The sequence below is a fragment of the Camelus ferus genome, chromosome 3 (assembly GCF_009834535.1).
Source record: "Camelus ferus isolate YT-003-E chromosome 3, BCGSAC_Cfer_1.0, whole genome shotgun sequence".
NCBI classification, from domain to species: Eukaryota; Metazoa; Chordata; class Mammalia; order Artiodactyla; family Camelidae; genus Camelus; species Camelus ferus.
In genome coordinates, this window is record NC_045698.1 from 53505252 (window position 1) to 53520769 (window position 15518).

The window sequence follows — 15518 nt, forward strand, 5'->3', positions numbered from 1 at the left end:
GATAAAAGTACTATTTTTATTCTCAGAAACTTCAACAAATATTTATTAAGCCTCCATTTGTATACTCACTTTGCTGTGTGTTGGGAAGAAGTTAAATATTATGACAACAGCTTAAGCGTGTGACTTAGGCACAGGTATTTAACTCCTCACCACCTGTCTGCTTATCCGTAACAAATAAGGACGACATATAAGGTCTGGTATAGTACCTGGCACTTAGCCATTACTCAGTAAATGTTATTTTCTTTCCTTCTTTTTATCTTCTTTAAAAGGGTACTGGACCTGCTAACTTCTGCAGTACAAATATTTTATTAGCATTAACATAAGTTCTTCTTTTTGGACAGGTACTGCTCATATGATAGAGGCTGATGTCATTCTTCCAAGTGATGGATCAGAACATGGCCAGCCAGTCATGGCCCATCCTCCTGAAACAAACAGCGATAATACTTTACAGGAATGGCTGGCTGAAGTTATAAAAAGCAATAAAGGCATCAAGCTGGATTTCAAGAGGTATTTGTACAAACATACTCAGTCTCCCAGTTGTTACAGAATAACAATGGGGAAAAAGATCAGTAGTTTCATATATCTGTGCCTGACTAACCAACTTTATACTTTATCTAAACTGGAAATGGTATCACAAACTAATATATTTCAGGAATGGACCTAAGACCTACTGATTGTTTGCTAAAATTGTTTCTTGGAAATCCTTTGAGTCTAAAATTAAGTTAGTTTTAGAAAGAGATTTATCATAATAATAAAATTCATCACTGTAATAATAGAACAGTAAATTTAAAATACTATTTTGTTAAAAGGTAGTCTGAGAGAGAGTTGGCAGTAATTGGGGTAGTTAATGCATTTCCTACTTGAGTTGTGTTATTATATTTGTGTAAGGGGAATTATCTAGAATTCTTCAATAACTGAAGAGCTCCTTTCAAATAATATTTTGGAAACATTGATAATGAAGAGAGCAAGGTTAAGTGTCATTTCCTTTCCTTGGCTGTCATGGGAAGTTTTACTTTTGTGGTATTCTAGCAGCATAAAAATTACAGGTAAAGCCAGGAATATATTGTGACACCACAAAAGCTCACCATAAGGCCCATGAAGGCAGCTGCTGTGAAAATCTAGGAGGTGTGGTAAATCTACCTTATCTTTGAACAGTATTTTAAAATTGAATTATCTCAAGAAATTAATAAGGATTTGGAAATCTTAATTCATAGTGTTTTTAAGATGACTCTAATCATTTGTTGTGAGGCTAAATATACCAGTAACCCTCTTTGTACCGTTGGTGAATGAAAGCTGTTAGAATGGTGATTGGTCCCACTCCATTTTATTGACAAAGAAACTTAGTCCTAAGGAGGTTAAGTGACAACAGCTACCCTTGGGAGCTGAGCTAGGACCAGATTCTAGGTTTCCTGCAGCCAGTCCAGTGTTCTCTGTACCGTGAATAAACCACTTGATTGTTAATGCTGGTGCGAAACATTTTAGATCTCCTTGCCTTTTCATGTGTTCAGTTTTTCAAATCTTTACTATCGCCCATTGAATTGTTCTCCATAATACATTCTTTGGCTCCTCACCAGTCAGATCAGCTCATTCATTCCTAACTGCTAGCAGCTGCCACTAAAAGGCTGAGCCACTAAAAACAGATTTTGCAGGTTTTTGGTCATATTTGAAGGGGAACGAATTTAACTAACAGTTATATAAACACTTATTGCACATCAGACACTGTTCTAAGAGCACTGAATGTGTTAATTCATTTAATCCTCATAACAATCCTAATAGGTAGGTAATCCTATTATACTAATTTTTCCAAATAAGGAAACAGGCAGAGAAGGGTAAGTAGCCTGCTTGTGGTCACATAATCTGTAGGAGAGCTGAACCAGAACTCTGTACTACCTCTGTAAGGGTAGCTGAGTGACCCTATAGTCAAATTTTAATAGTTCCTGTTCTGTGCCTCTAAGTTGTTTTGTTTGTATACAAGTAATAACTTAGTAATATATGGTGATTTTAAAATTTTATCTGGAATTTTACCTTAGAATGTAATTGTAAATGGCTTATTGTAATTTTAAGTATGATTTTTATTTTATCCCCAATTCCGAAATGAAGTTAATAGGAAAATAGATGTGATACTCAAAAGTTTGAATTACAAGTAACTTTTTAGGAAAAAAAAAAAAAGCCCAATTCTATAAAAACTAAGTTTATATTCTTTCTTTGCTAGAATTTCCTAAATAAGTACTACCAAAAAGAAATTTTACGTAGTGTACTAATCAGGACCTCTTTCGTCAGAAGATCATCTTGGCAAACCTTTTGTCAATCCTTTATGATACTAATTATAATACTTTATAATACTAATATATGTAAGAATTGAAAATGTTTGCCACTGGTATTTTTAATTAGAATTACATGGAATTTATAGATTAATTGGGAGGGAAGTATCATTTTGCAATATTTACAATATTGAGTCTTCCAGGCTAGGAATATACTATGTTATTCTTTGTAGTAAAGGTTATATTTTGCGGGTAGGCAAAGTTCATCCTCAGTCTTTTTTTTTTTTTTTTATTTACATTTGCTCTTCTAGAGGAATTTTACAATTATTTCATCAAGTTCCAGAAAATTAAAACTACAACAAAATGTTGTTTTTTCCTTAGTAAGATTTTACGTTTTTCTTAATGTAGATTTTGCTTTTTATTTGAATTTCTGGTAAGAGAAAGTGGCACTACTATATATTAGTGAAAATTAAAATATGTATATAAAAAACAGAATATCTATATTAAATTCTTATTTTATTATGTTCTTTGTCTTAGTGCCTTATGTTTAACTGTGCAGTGCTTTACAGTACTTAATATATGCTGGTGGAATTTCAATTTGGGGGAGAATACACTATTAGACTGGATATTGTCAGATGGCAAACCATTGAAAACAGCTCTCTGTCAGCTTACTAAATTGAGAAAGACTGAGAAGCTTCCTCCTGAATATAAACTGGAAATTCATGTTTAACCCAACTGCCACAGACTCCAGATTTCTTAAGAAATCAGAGTCCCTTCTGGAAATGAAGAGGTCAGCTGCAGACATGTGTAGATTGGTTCAAGGTTTCCTCCTACTCCACCCACGAAGAGCAGAACCCCACAGGGACTTGTGCTGCTGTGGGACTTGCAGACAAGCAAGCTTTGGAGTATTATAGGTACAAGTTGTTTGTTACTAGAAGTGGGGGAATTTTGGAGGAGATGCAGTCGACCAGATCTCAGAATTGTGGTTTTTAACATGGCATTGATGCTGTTCAAGGCAGAAAGCCTTTGAGACAGAAAAATGACAACATCTAAATTAGAGTCTATAAGGTTTGAGTTTATTAACCCGCTAATATCTAGGGCCTCCATTTCAGGGGCATAAAAGTGAGAAGAAAGAAACGAAAAGACCTATTCGTTTCCAGAAAGGATTCTGGTTTCTTAAGAAGCAGAGTGAAAGAGAGGCTGGAGGCTGGTTTCCTCCTTGCTCTCTAATGTGACTCTATAAATAATGAGGTGATCAGTTTCTGCTGTTATGGTAGGAGCCCAAAAGGAGTGAGGTAAAGAGTGGTGGAAGCACAGGCAGAAGGATCCCAGTCCATTAAGAGGAGGAATGGAAATAGGGGGAGGGTGCCGAGGTTCTCCCTTCCAACATCCACCTCCCAGATTCTTAGCCTCCAGTCACGGGATTCACTCAAAGCTAATTTTTTTTTTAAAAAAATGAACATAGGCCTTAAAGGTTCAGAAAAGATTCAGAATTATAAGTAGTATACTTTTCCAGTAAAGTTTATGTATATATTTTTAAAAAGTAAAAATTATATAGACTGAGTAAAACCATAGTGTTTAAAAATCTGTAGGTGTCAGAAAAGATGTAGGGAAGTAAAAAGAGTGAAGCTGCTTTTTAATTTAAAAGTAACCAAAATATAGTTGTCTCTAGTTTCCAGGAAAGGTGTTTACAATAAAGGAAAAAAAAAAAAGAAGTTTATAAAAGCTTTAAGGAAATATTATAATTTTATACTTTGCTGTCACTTTTAGAAATGTGTTTGTGCATTCAGACTCACCCAAGAATACATGAAGGAAAAGAGGCTCTTCTCTCCAAGGTCACAAGCCACTTTGGCTATTTTCATAAATATGAATTTGCAGGATATGAGTATATTTAACTTTTAAATCTTGTTTATACATTCTCTGATGAGTGAATAATCCTGTCTTTTCTTAAATTGTTTTTCTACTGAGTGATTCTAACACAGAGTTTTGAAATCTTTATCTATCCTCAAGTAGTGACATTATTCATACATTTATAGAACCTTTAAAGTACTTTCATGAATAATAAGTATAAATCAACATTTTAAGATGTTAATTTTCCCCTCTGGTACTATGTGATCTTTTATTTTATTTAACTCATGCATTACTGTATTATACTTTTATTATGAATTTGAGAACATTAAAGCCACTAGTCTAAAAGAAATTCTTTTTACTTTTACTTTAGGAATATATCTCATTGACAACAAACTGTTTTTAGTCTAGCAGCTGTAGAACCATCCATGATGCTCTTGGAAAATGTGAAGAGGCATCTGAAGCGTCCTGTGTGGATTAATGCAGATATTCTTCCTGGTCCAAATGGTAATAGCAGAGTAGTGGATGCAAAACCTTTTATAGACACTGTGACATCCTTCTTTCCAGATGTGACATTTTCCCTGGGTTGGACAACAGGTTGGCATCCTGAAAAAGTCAATGAAGGTAATAGTTTAAAAATTGTATTTCTTGTTGGTCAAGTTAAAATATACTCAAATATAAAAATAATACTTTTACTACAAAACCAAATACACATTCTACAAAATTTATGAGCCTAGTGGAGAGAAAGGTCTGGTCCTAAAGATGTATGTATGACTCTTCCTTCTGCTATGTCAGATAGACGCTCATTCACTGGTGATGTTCTGTCACCAAAGCTTCCATGGGAAATATTTATTTGCAAGGTCTAGAATAACCAAAGCTGCTTCTTTACATACTTTAAACAAATCCTGAGTTTGTCTCTTTAAACTTGTAAAACATTCTGTACTCTTTTTTTCTTTTCCCCCTCTTACTTTGGCACAAACTCTCTTTGTCAAATGACAGATAAAGAATTGGTGAATAAAAGCTTTTCATGTAATGTGAGGCCAGAAGTAGAGGGTGTGTGGTTGAATAGCACAAGTTCTGTCCCCAAAATATTAAAAGTGGCTCCAAATGTAGGCTGCTGGTACCTTGGTGCCCTCATGCTCTTTTTGGCGACGGGAGGCCTTGAGACTCTCCTTGAGGCTGAATTTCTTCTTTCCATTCATGTATTCTTACAGATGGACCTGAAATTCAGCTTCTTTTTCCTGACTGAAATGTGTAACACTATTTGAATTCATCTTTCTATTTCTTCATACATCCCTAGGTAGTGATTTTCCAGTAAACAGCCCATAAGCTCTGGGACACCTGAACATGTGGTAAAAATAACAAACCAAGAAGGTATTTAGAGTCTATAGAGATGTTAGCCTTTATCTTGTGTTCAGGGCATTCATTTTTTACTCATTTGCTATTATTGTTTTTAGATGTAAAGTTTTTAAGTCTAACATGAGATTAGAGATTAGAGTAACTGCTATCTAGTGAGTAGGACATTTAGGTTTTAATCCCCCAGACCAAAAATTGATATGACTGAGAGAAAAATAGCATGCTTTAAATGCATTCTATCTTAATTTTCTAATCATTTTAATTCATATTGATTTCATTAAAGAATATAGCATATAATTCAAAGTGTTAAAGTAGGTAAACTAGAAACAATTTAACAGCCTCCATACTGATACTAAACTCCTTTTACTCAAAGTTTATTCTTAACTCTGGCTTTAATCTCAGGCCAGTTGAGATTGAGTTAAACCATATCTGATCTTTAAGCCATGCTGGAGCTGAATCTTTCCAAGCTGCTTTTGCCCCACTGGCCCCTGGTCATTACTACCAGGTGTTTTATCCTCTCTTACTTCTTATGCTACAAATTTTAGAAAAGAGAGTTCATAGTAGTGTAAGTATAGCTTCTGTTAGCAACACCTTTTTCTAATTAAAAAAATAAAAATTTCCAGATTTTAATGGAATGCAGATATTCCCCTTCTTTACAAGGAATTTAGCTGTTTAACATATTCACGTAGGCTTTCTGTAAATTGTTCCTTTACTGGCCAATACATTTTTAATAACCTGCTTTTGATAGAGTTTAGAGGCTATTATTAAAATAAATTTTTTTCCTGAAACTGTTTAAAACAGGTAAAAGTATTTTCCATAATATCTAAACATGATTTAAAACACAGAAACACATATGTAGAAGTCAGTTTTAATGCTATTTCTATTTTAGATAAAATGTGTAAGTTATTTTGGACTAGCCCTCCCCCCCCAGAAAAAAAACTGAGGTTAATTATTACTTAAACAGTTAGTAAATACCTAGCAACAATCTTTCTTTTAGAAAACTTAACACAAATGGAAAAATCTAAGTTTATAGAGAATATTAATGATGTGGCACCTCAGAATCTTTAAAGTAAATATAGTTTCAAAATTTGTTTTTTTTGTAGTTAAGAGAATAAATTATTTTCTAATGTTTTAATTTTTTGTTTAATTTACTCTAGGTCACTTGTGACATGATTTTAGATTTAATTTTTGATTGTTTTGCTTTTTATGAGGGAGTGGTAACTTGGTTTATTCATTTATTTCTATTTGTAAGAGGTACTGGGAATTGAACCTGGGACCTTGTGCATGTCAAGCATGCACTCTACCACTTGAGCTATACCCTCCCCCCAAGTTTAGATTTAATTTTTTTCTGCACTTTCTACTCAAAATATTTTCTTGCATTAAGTGGTATTTTAATTCACTCTGAATCCAAATGGAAGTTTTTTGAATTACTATGAATTTACCTATTCATATGTAATTTAGTTTTTTTTTTAATTTAATTGACTTAGGATTCTGATTTTAGAAGTTAAATTTCTTTCTTTTCATTTAAGGTTACAGTTGGGCAATGGTGAAAGAGATGGAATATATATGTAATGAACTAAATCAGCCTGTAACATTTCCTGTCAGAGCAGCATTAGTCAGGCAGTCGTGTTTTCAGTTACTTTGGCTGCTAAAGCAATCAAACAGGTAGGTATAAGTTTAACAATAGTGTGTGTGTGTGTGTGTGAGAGAGAGAGACAGAAAGAAAATGAAAACTGGTTATGTAAAGACTGTGTGTGAGAGAAACAGATGGAGAGAATGAACACTGATTCTATAAGCTGTCAGACTCCCTCACTGGAATGAAGCTCCTTGATGAACCTCAACATCGTGTCTTTAACCTCTTTCCTCACAAAAGTTGCTGCACATAATAGATTCCCAGTAAATATTGGCCTTTTTTTTTTTCATTATGTTAAAAATTGACAAAAAGTTACAAGATAAAATAGTGTCCCTTCGAATTCAATCATAATTCCAGGAGTCTTTCCCATATAAAAATTTTATTATTTTAATATGTAATAAAAATTGGTTGGATCACCTATTAAATATTATATATTAAAAAGCTACTGAGGGAAGGGTATAGCTCAAGTGGTAGAGTGTATGCTCAGCACCCAAGAGGTTAGGGGTTCAATCCCCAGTACCTCCTCCAAGCGGAAATCAATGAAGAAACCTAGCTACCTCCCCCTCATAAAAAATAAATAAAAACTAGAAAATGTTGCTTCAGTAAAAATTATTATTTAAAAAAAAAGCTGCAGATACTGAAACAGCTTTGATACTATCTCTTTAATAGACTAGTCAATAGAACATCAGGGAAAGTCCAGAAATAAACCCAACTCTATCATGGACTTAATACAGGAAAAAGCTGGTAATTCAAGCCATTGAAACTAAAGTTCAGTAGTTTGTGTTGGGACAACAGGCCAACATTACAGGAGAAACAAAGTTAACATCTTTCCTTAATCCTTCCTCCAGAATAATTACAAATAAATTAAAGACATGAACACCAAACATTAAATGCATAAAGAAAACACAAGTGATGATTTTTTTAGTCAGGTTCAGAGTAGAGAAGACCCTTCTTTCTTATCTTAGTAAGGCACAAAACCTAGAAGCTATCTATAAAAGGAAAGTTTGATACACTTAACATACAAATGGAAAGATTCTGGTAAAGCTATTCTTGATACATATGTCAGAAAGATATAAAGATTCTAACAGGTAAAGAATTTTCACAAATCATCCAGAAAAAGACCCAGTTTGGTAATTCACTGTTCTGTAGAGAGTAAGGGAAGTATATACTCAAACATTAAAGAAGAATCCACATTCCTGTGCGTATTGAGTTTTTACTGATGACTTTGCAGTTGCTATGAAAATAACCTTATTTTTCTCCCTTTACCTATTAATAAAATAAGTTATTTTAGTATTTTATATATTGAATCATCCACACATTTCCCAGAATAAACCCCACTTGATCAGAATTTATTGTGCATTTAATGTGCTGCTGAATTTTATTGCTAATATTTTAGTTGGGGTTTCTGCATTCAAAAGTGAGATTTGTCTGTAGTTTTTCTTTCTCAGTTTTAGGTATTACTATCATGAACATTTTATTAAAAAACTAGGGACCTTCTTTCTTTTTACATTTTCTCAGGTGTTAAAAGTAACACTGAAGTGGCCTGTACTTAAATTTTGGCAAACTCAATAGTGAAACCATCTAAACCTGATGGAAAGCTTAACTTATATAATCTTTTCTATTTCTTATATGGTAAATGGTTGATTTTCTACTTGGTAGCCAATTTTGATGTATTTTCCTAGAAAATTGTTCACCTCATTCAGGTTTTTAAATTTTTTACACATAGATGGTTAAAATAATTTCTTATCCTTTTGGTTTCTTCTGTGTCTTCAAAATAATTTCCTCATTTTGCTTTTTTGAAGTTTTTTCCTTTGTTTCTTGATTAAACTAGATAATGATTTAATCTCTCTCTTTTTTGAGAACCAGCTCTTGGATATTTATTTCTCTGATCTATGATTTACTAATTTCTGCCCTATATCTTCTAAAATTCTGCTTCATGAAGTTTCTTCTAATTTCTTGAGTTGTATGCTTAATTTATTTTCATTTTTATATTTACTAATATGTTTATATTTATTAACGTAAGTATTTGAAACTATACTTGTTTCTCTGACCACTGCTGTAGCTGTATCTTATTGTTTCTTGTATGTAGATGTTCATCACTGTTAACTTATAAATATTCTGCAATGGTGGCTTTTTCTCCTTAGTCTCAAAAGTTGTTTTAAGAGAAAAGTTTTTAGGCATCAAGGTGGTAGAATTATTTTATTTTGGATTTGTTAATAGCTTTCTAGGTTTATTGTACAGTAATCAGATAATGTCTATATTATTTCTACTTTGTAGACTTTATTATGGTTTTATTAATGGCTTGATATATGGGTATTTGTATGAGTTCATGTATGTTAGTGAGAATATAGTTTGGCTGTTATAACAAAAATCTAAATTAACAATAGCTTAAACTTCAGTTTGTTTCTCTGTCACATAACGGGGAAAGCATAAATAGTCCAGGGCTGATCTGATGCCTCCACAGTGTCAGCAACCCAAAATCCTTCTATCTTGATGCCTGCTTTCCTTAGGAAGTTGACCTCATCTGTATGGTCATATCGATTACTACCACATCTGTTTCAATTGGTAGGAAGGAGGGAAAAAAGAGAAGCTTGGGGCCTGACCCTCTCCTTCAAGGGCATGATTTAGAAGTTGCACACACTCACTGGCTTTATCTTAGTCATGTGCCTGTACCTAGCTGCAGGGGAATCTGGGACATGTAGCTGTAATTTGTAGAGTCTTGTGCATAGTTGGAACTCAGGGGATTGTTATATGAAAGAAAAGAGACTGGGTATTAGAGTAAAACTAATAGTTTCTGTGACACATTAACATACATTATAAGTTATGTTATTTAATTCTATGCCTTTGTGTTTGCTTTTTAAAATATTTTAATGTAATAACTCCTAGAAGGTTTAAAAACCAGCGAACAGAGCTATAGTGTGACAGGCCTCTCTCCTATTCACCCAGTCCTGCCCAGCCTCACTAATCACAGCTGTTAGTTGCTTATACAACCACAGTTAGGAGTTTCTTTATGCATATAAGAGTGAATGCAAGTATAGATTCTTATTTCCCCTCCTTTTTAAAACAAAAGGTATTATACACCTTGCTTCTGATCTGTTCTTTTTTTTGTTAACTTAGCAGTACATCTTGGAGCTTTTTTTTAAAGGTTCCTCATTTTTCTTTTCAAGATGTGCATTCTTTTCTAAATGTGCATCACAGTTATATATGTACTATAATTTATTTAACCAGCCTCCTCTTGATAAACATAAAGGATGTTTCTAATCTTTGATATGATGAATAATGTGTTAATGAATAACCTTATAAGTGTGCCATTTTGCATGTGTGCAGATCTTTGGCATATTTAATTTTTTGGCTACTTGCTCTCTTATAGATGAAGAGAGTTAAAGTCTCCAACTATTAAAGTGCTTTTGTCTGCTTCCTCTTCTGCCTTCATAATTTTTGCTTATTAAATGTTTGATATGTTATATGGTACATATTTATGTCTCTTTTATTATCTTCATGAAGAATTATACCTTTATTATTAAAAGATCTCCTTCTTGGTATTGTTTAATGATTTTGTACCTAAATTCACATTGTCTTTCTTTTTGTTTGTCTTAAATAACTTTGCTTTATCCTTTATTTCAAAAAAAATTTATAGAGTTTTATTTTTCAATGACTGTTTTAAGGGTGATTTATTGTCATTAGAAAAAATAATTTTAAACCTACTTAAAAGTTGGAAAAAACTACTACATCTCCTTCACCCAAGTTCCCAAATTGTTAATGTTTTCCAGCATTTATCCATTGTCTCTACCCCCATCTCTTGCGCTCCTCCACCTCTCTTTCTCTTTTCCTGTATTTTTTTCCTGTCACGAAGTCTCTTCTCTTTAAGTACTCCAGTGTGTACTTCCCCACCCAAGGGTATTACTGCTACGCAGCCTCCCAATCAGGGTATCAGCTTTGAGGCAACACTGCCATGCAGGAAGTCCACAGACCCCATTCAGATTTACCAACCATTCCAGCAATGGTTTTTATTTCTTTGAGGTCCAGGAAACTCTCCAAGAAAATGCACTGCATTTAGTTGTCATGTCTCATCAGTTTCCTTCAAAACTTCAAAAACTAGTTCCTAGTTAGTTCCTCAGTTTTTCCCTTCCTCTCATGTATGTGACAGTCTTAAAGACTACAGGCCTTTTATTACAAAAGATGTCTTCAATATGGGTTAGTTCAATATTCTCTCATGACACATCTCAAGTCTTACATTCTTGGCAATCTCATCATGTACTTGTCCCAATTCTCAAATCAGTCACTTTCAGGATCCCTGCTTGATTATAGTGGCAGATGGTATTTAGAAAGCAAGAGATGGGATTTTAGTATAATCATTTCTTCGAGGGTGTCATTTCCCTCTCAGTGGACGGGGAAATATATGTTTGTGTATATGTGTAGTCATGCACACAACTACACAGACATACATAACCCTACATGTACATCTATAACCATTTCTGTATCTCTGTGTTTGTGTGTGTGTGTTTTAAACAACCCATGAGTTCATACTGATACTTCCAATTTCAACCAAACCCTTAGGATTCCTTCTGGCCTTCTGTTTTTCCATGTTGTTAAATTCCTTATCAGAGGCTTAGATACCTGGCTCCTTTTAATATAACCTAACACCCTTTTTCTTTTAAAAGAAGAGTCTAACTTACTTACAGTTTATTCATAACACAGACACATTTTGTCTTGTCATTTTCAAAAACTAGTGTACTTGATTTTTTATAGCTTTAAAAATACATTTCACTGTAGCTGTTTTCTTTGATTTGTATTTTTAATTCTGAAAATTTGAAAAGTTTAGTTTTTTTTCCTGTTATTACTGCTACTTTATAAAATACTCTTAATCTACTTCTTTACAAGTGCCTGTTAACTTCCATGAGCAATAATAAAATTAGTGTATTTCTCCACCCCCTCACCTAATTTTAGTTGACTGTACTCCCTTTTTTAATGTTCAACTTTGTACTTCATACCGAATGATAAATTGGCTGGCTGTACAATTCTTGGCTCATAGTGCCTTTCCTTGAGGATTTTGAAAGCATTGCTCTTCCGCTTTCTAATGTGAGTGTTGATGTGGAAGAATATGAAGCCAGCCAGATTATTTTTTTGCCCTTATAAATAACTTAATTTTGGAGAGGGGTAATGGGGGACACAGAATGTAGAAAGGGTTCTTTATCTTTGAGGCTTAGTAATTTTACTAGAATATGTCTCAATATGGACCATTCTATACCAGTTTTTTCAGGGCTGTGGTATTTTTCAATAGCTAGAATCAAATGCTCTTCTTTTCTGGAATATTTCTGTGAATGACATTTTAAAATACTTGTTCTGTTGCATTTGTAACACTGTGTTTTCTCTTTCAGGGACTCCAATTATGAATATGTAGATCTCTTTTGCCTATCTTTGATATCTGTTATTTTCCCTTCAGTCTTTCTTTCCTTTTTATTTGTTCACATTTTTTTTACTTGATTTAATAATTTGTCTTCTTTGTCCCTTACAGTATTTTCCAACAATGTCTTTTCTCCCTTGTATACCTTCAGAATTCACCTTATTTCTATAATAGTATTAATTTTCCACTTCTTTCCTAAGACCTACCAATTCATATTTCATCATCTCTTTCCTATTATCTTGAAATCCTGTGAACTCATATCTCTGCTTTGTGCTCTTTCTTCAAACAGGCAACTGCATCATTTAAAGGATGTTTGGTCATGGCTTTCATCTGTTTTGTGGCTTTTTTTTTTTAAGTTTTACTGTTTTAGCTATCTGATAGTTTTTTAAAGATGAGGTTTTTATTTCTCCATTTGTCATTTGTTTTTCCTTATATTTTCTCACACTCTCATGTATAAAATCTCTGCAAGATTATTTTTGACTACTCTGCTTAAAGAGAGGTTTTTATTTGAGACCAGCTACTTGCCCAAAGTTTATAGTGGACACGGATTGGGACTGTGCTCCTTATGACTCAGAGAGTCTTACATGTGACTTTAGCCTTTAACTTTTCCCCAGTCAATGGAGATAGGCAGTTGTGGCATCTCTAAGATTCTTCGTCTCTCTCTCTTTTTTTTTTTTTCATTGCTCAGTTTTATTAGGTAGAATTCTTACAATTTGACTGCACACATACAATACATTGCATGTAAATACATGTACACAATATACTGCACATATTTTTAAAATTTACACATATGTACTATTCATTGTTTCTAAGAACATTTAGAGCTTTAGCTTTTTAAACTTACATAGTTATCAAAGGAATAAAGCCAACCACAAAATAAGGATTAATTCAAAAAGATACATACACTCCACTATTAATAGCAACGTTATTTATAATTGCCAAGATGTGGAAGCATCCTAAGTGCATATCAACAGATGAATGGATAAAGAAGATGCAGCATATATATGTAATGGAATACAACTCACCCATAAGAAAGAAGGAAATTTTGCCATTTGCAGCCCTTCGTTCAGTTTTTTTTTTTCACTTTAAGAAACAGAATTTTATAACTGGCATATACATTTCCATTGCATCAAAAACAACAAAATACCTAGAAATAAACTTAACCAAGGGGGTTACCTATAGTCTGAAAACTGTAAACCTTGATGGAAGGAAATTGAAGATGATACAAAGAAATGGAAAGATATCTTGTGCTCTTGGATTGGAAGAATCAACATTATCAAAATGGCCATACTACCCAAAGAAATCTACAGATCCAATGCTCATCTATCTCTTAAATTTAATATTTTGGGTTTTCACAAGAACAGTCTGATTCCTACCACTATGGCTTCCCTGTTCTAACTCTTTGTTTCCACTGCTTCTTGAGACCAAATCTAATCCAGGAAAGCTCCCACTTGTAGTTCAAGGATCCCATTCCTAATATGCAGTGTTTAGGTGGGTATGACTCTCGTCTAGAAGTGTCTTGTTACAGGCTTTCTCTGTAATCTGCATACCTGAGCAAACTCTCTCCACCTCCATGCCCATCTGCCCTTAATTTCTGTTGCTGTTGGAAATCTTGTCACCTGTTTTGTAATTTGCAGTTTCTGTTTCTTAACTTCATTGAAGATAAAGTTTCTATTTTCAGTCTTTTGTTCTTTTTGTTACTTTGGAGTGACCCTAGGAGGAAAAGGAGGCAATGCTGACTTCAGGCTGCCATGTTCAAATAGGATGATCCTACAATCCCATTTCTTTCATTATCTGCTTCCTCAACTTCCTCACTTTCCACTTACTATGTAGTTAATTACTCTCCTGAAATTTCTCATTTGAAGATCATACTTTGTTCAAGCCAAATTCTTAACCTCTGCAACATTTACGTACTGCTGGTCACCCTCTTCAGTTTGAAACTCCCTGGTCCTTTGGCCTCACGGACTCTATCCCTGATTTTGGGTTTCTCTTTATCTTTTTCAGAGTCTTTTTTTTAATATGAAAGGTAAACAACTAAGTTTTAATGGAATATATCAGTAGTGAAATCTTCATAACATTGAGGATGGGAAAGAATTCTTAAACAAGACTCAAAAATCACTAGCCATAAAGGATATGTTTGAGTAATTTGAATTCATTAAAATCTGGGAATTCTTTCTGTGAAAAGATACCATGAAGAACATGTACAGGTTAGCACAAAGCTGGGCAAGATTTTTGTGACTCAAAAGGGCTCTAATCCAGAATTTATAATTAATTCTATATTCTATTATTTGCATGTCACAATTTGTTTTACTGTTGAATGACATTTGGATTATTTCATGATTTGAGTTATTACAAAAATTGCTACTGTGAACATTCATATAAATGTGTGTACACACACATATCCTGGTACACGTGTGCCTGCATTTATAAAGGTTGTATCAGAGAGGAAGTTTGAGAAGTAGAATCTCTAGGTCATGGGGTATTCATATTTCCTTTTTTTTTTCTTTTTGTTTGTTTTTTTGGAGGGGAGGTAATTAGGTTTACTTATTTATTATTTTAATGGCAGCGCTGGGGATTAAACCTGGGACCTCTACCATTGAGGTATATCCTTCTCCCCCATATTTTCAACTTTAGTACATACTGCTAAACTGCTTTCCAAAGAAAATAAATAAACCACAGCTACCTGTTTCAACTTGGATAAATTTCTCAAACAATATTCTGCAAAAGAAGCAAGACCCAAAAAAAGTACATACCAAATGATTCCAATTATGTAGAATTCATTAACAGGCAAAAATTAAGCTGTATCTTTTAGGATGGATATATAGGTGGTTAAAAACAAAAGCAAAAAAAAAAGCAGGAAGATGGCTGCCCAAAAGTCAAGGTTGTGAGGACTCCTTCAAGGGAGAGGTGAGGTGGTGTTGGGGCAGTGACATACAGGTGTCTCGCGAGGTGTTGGCAATGTTCTGTTTCTTGATTTGTGTTTTGGTTACACTGGAGTTCATTTTACAATAACTTG

General features: G+C 33.6%; 1 protein-coding gene across 4 annotated transcripts in view; it reads left to right on the top strand.

The window, feature by feature from the left end:
• The window catches only part of FAM151B (family with sequence similarity 151 member B), a 30519-nt gene that overhangs the window by 9316 nt on the left and 5685 nt on the right, over positions 1 to 15518 (top strand). For 3 of the 4 annotated variants that reach the window (XM_006186738.3, XM_032475257.1, XM_032475245.1), the window contains 3 exons: positions 342 to 507; positions 4516 to 4733; positions 6995 to 7130. In XM_006186738.3, the coding sequence (XP_006186800.1) occupies positions 342 to 507; positions 4516 to 4733; positions 6995 to 7130 (520 nt within the window). The remainder of the gene's footprint in view (positions 1 to 341; positions 508 to 4515; positions 4734 to 6994; positions 7131 to 15518) is intronic. The other variant, XM_032475252.1, reaches the window with a different exon arrangement.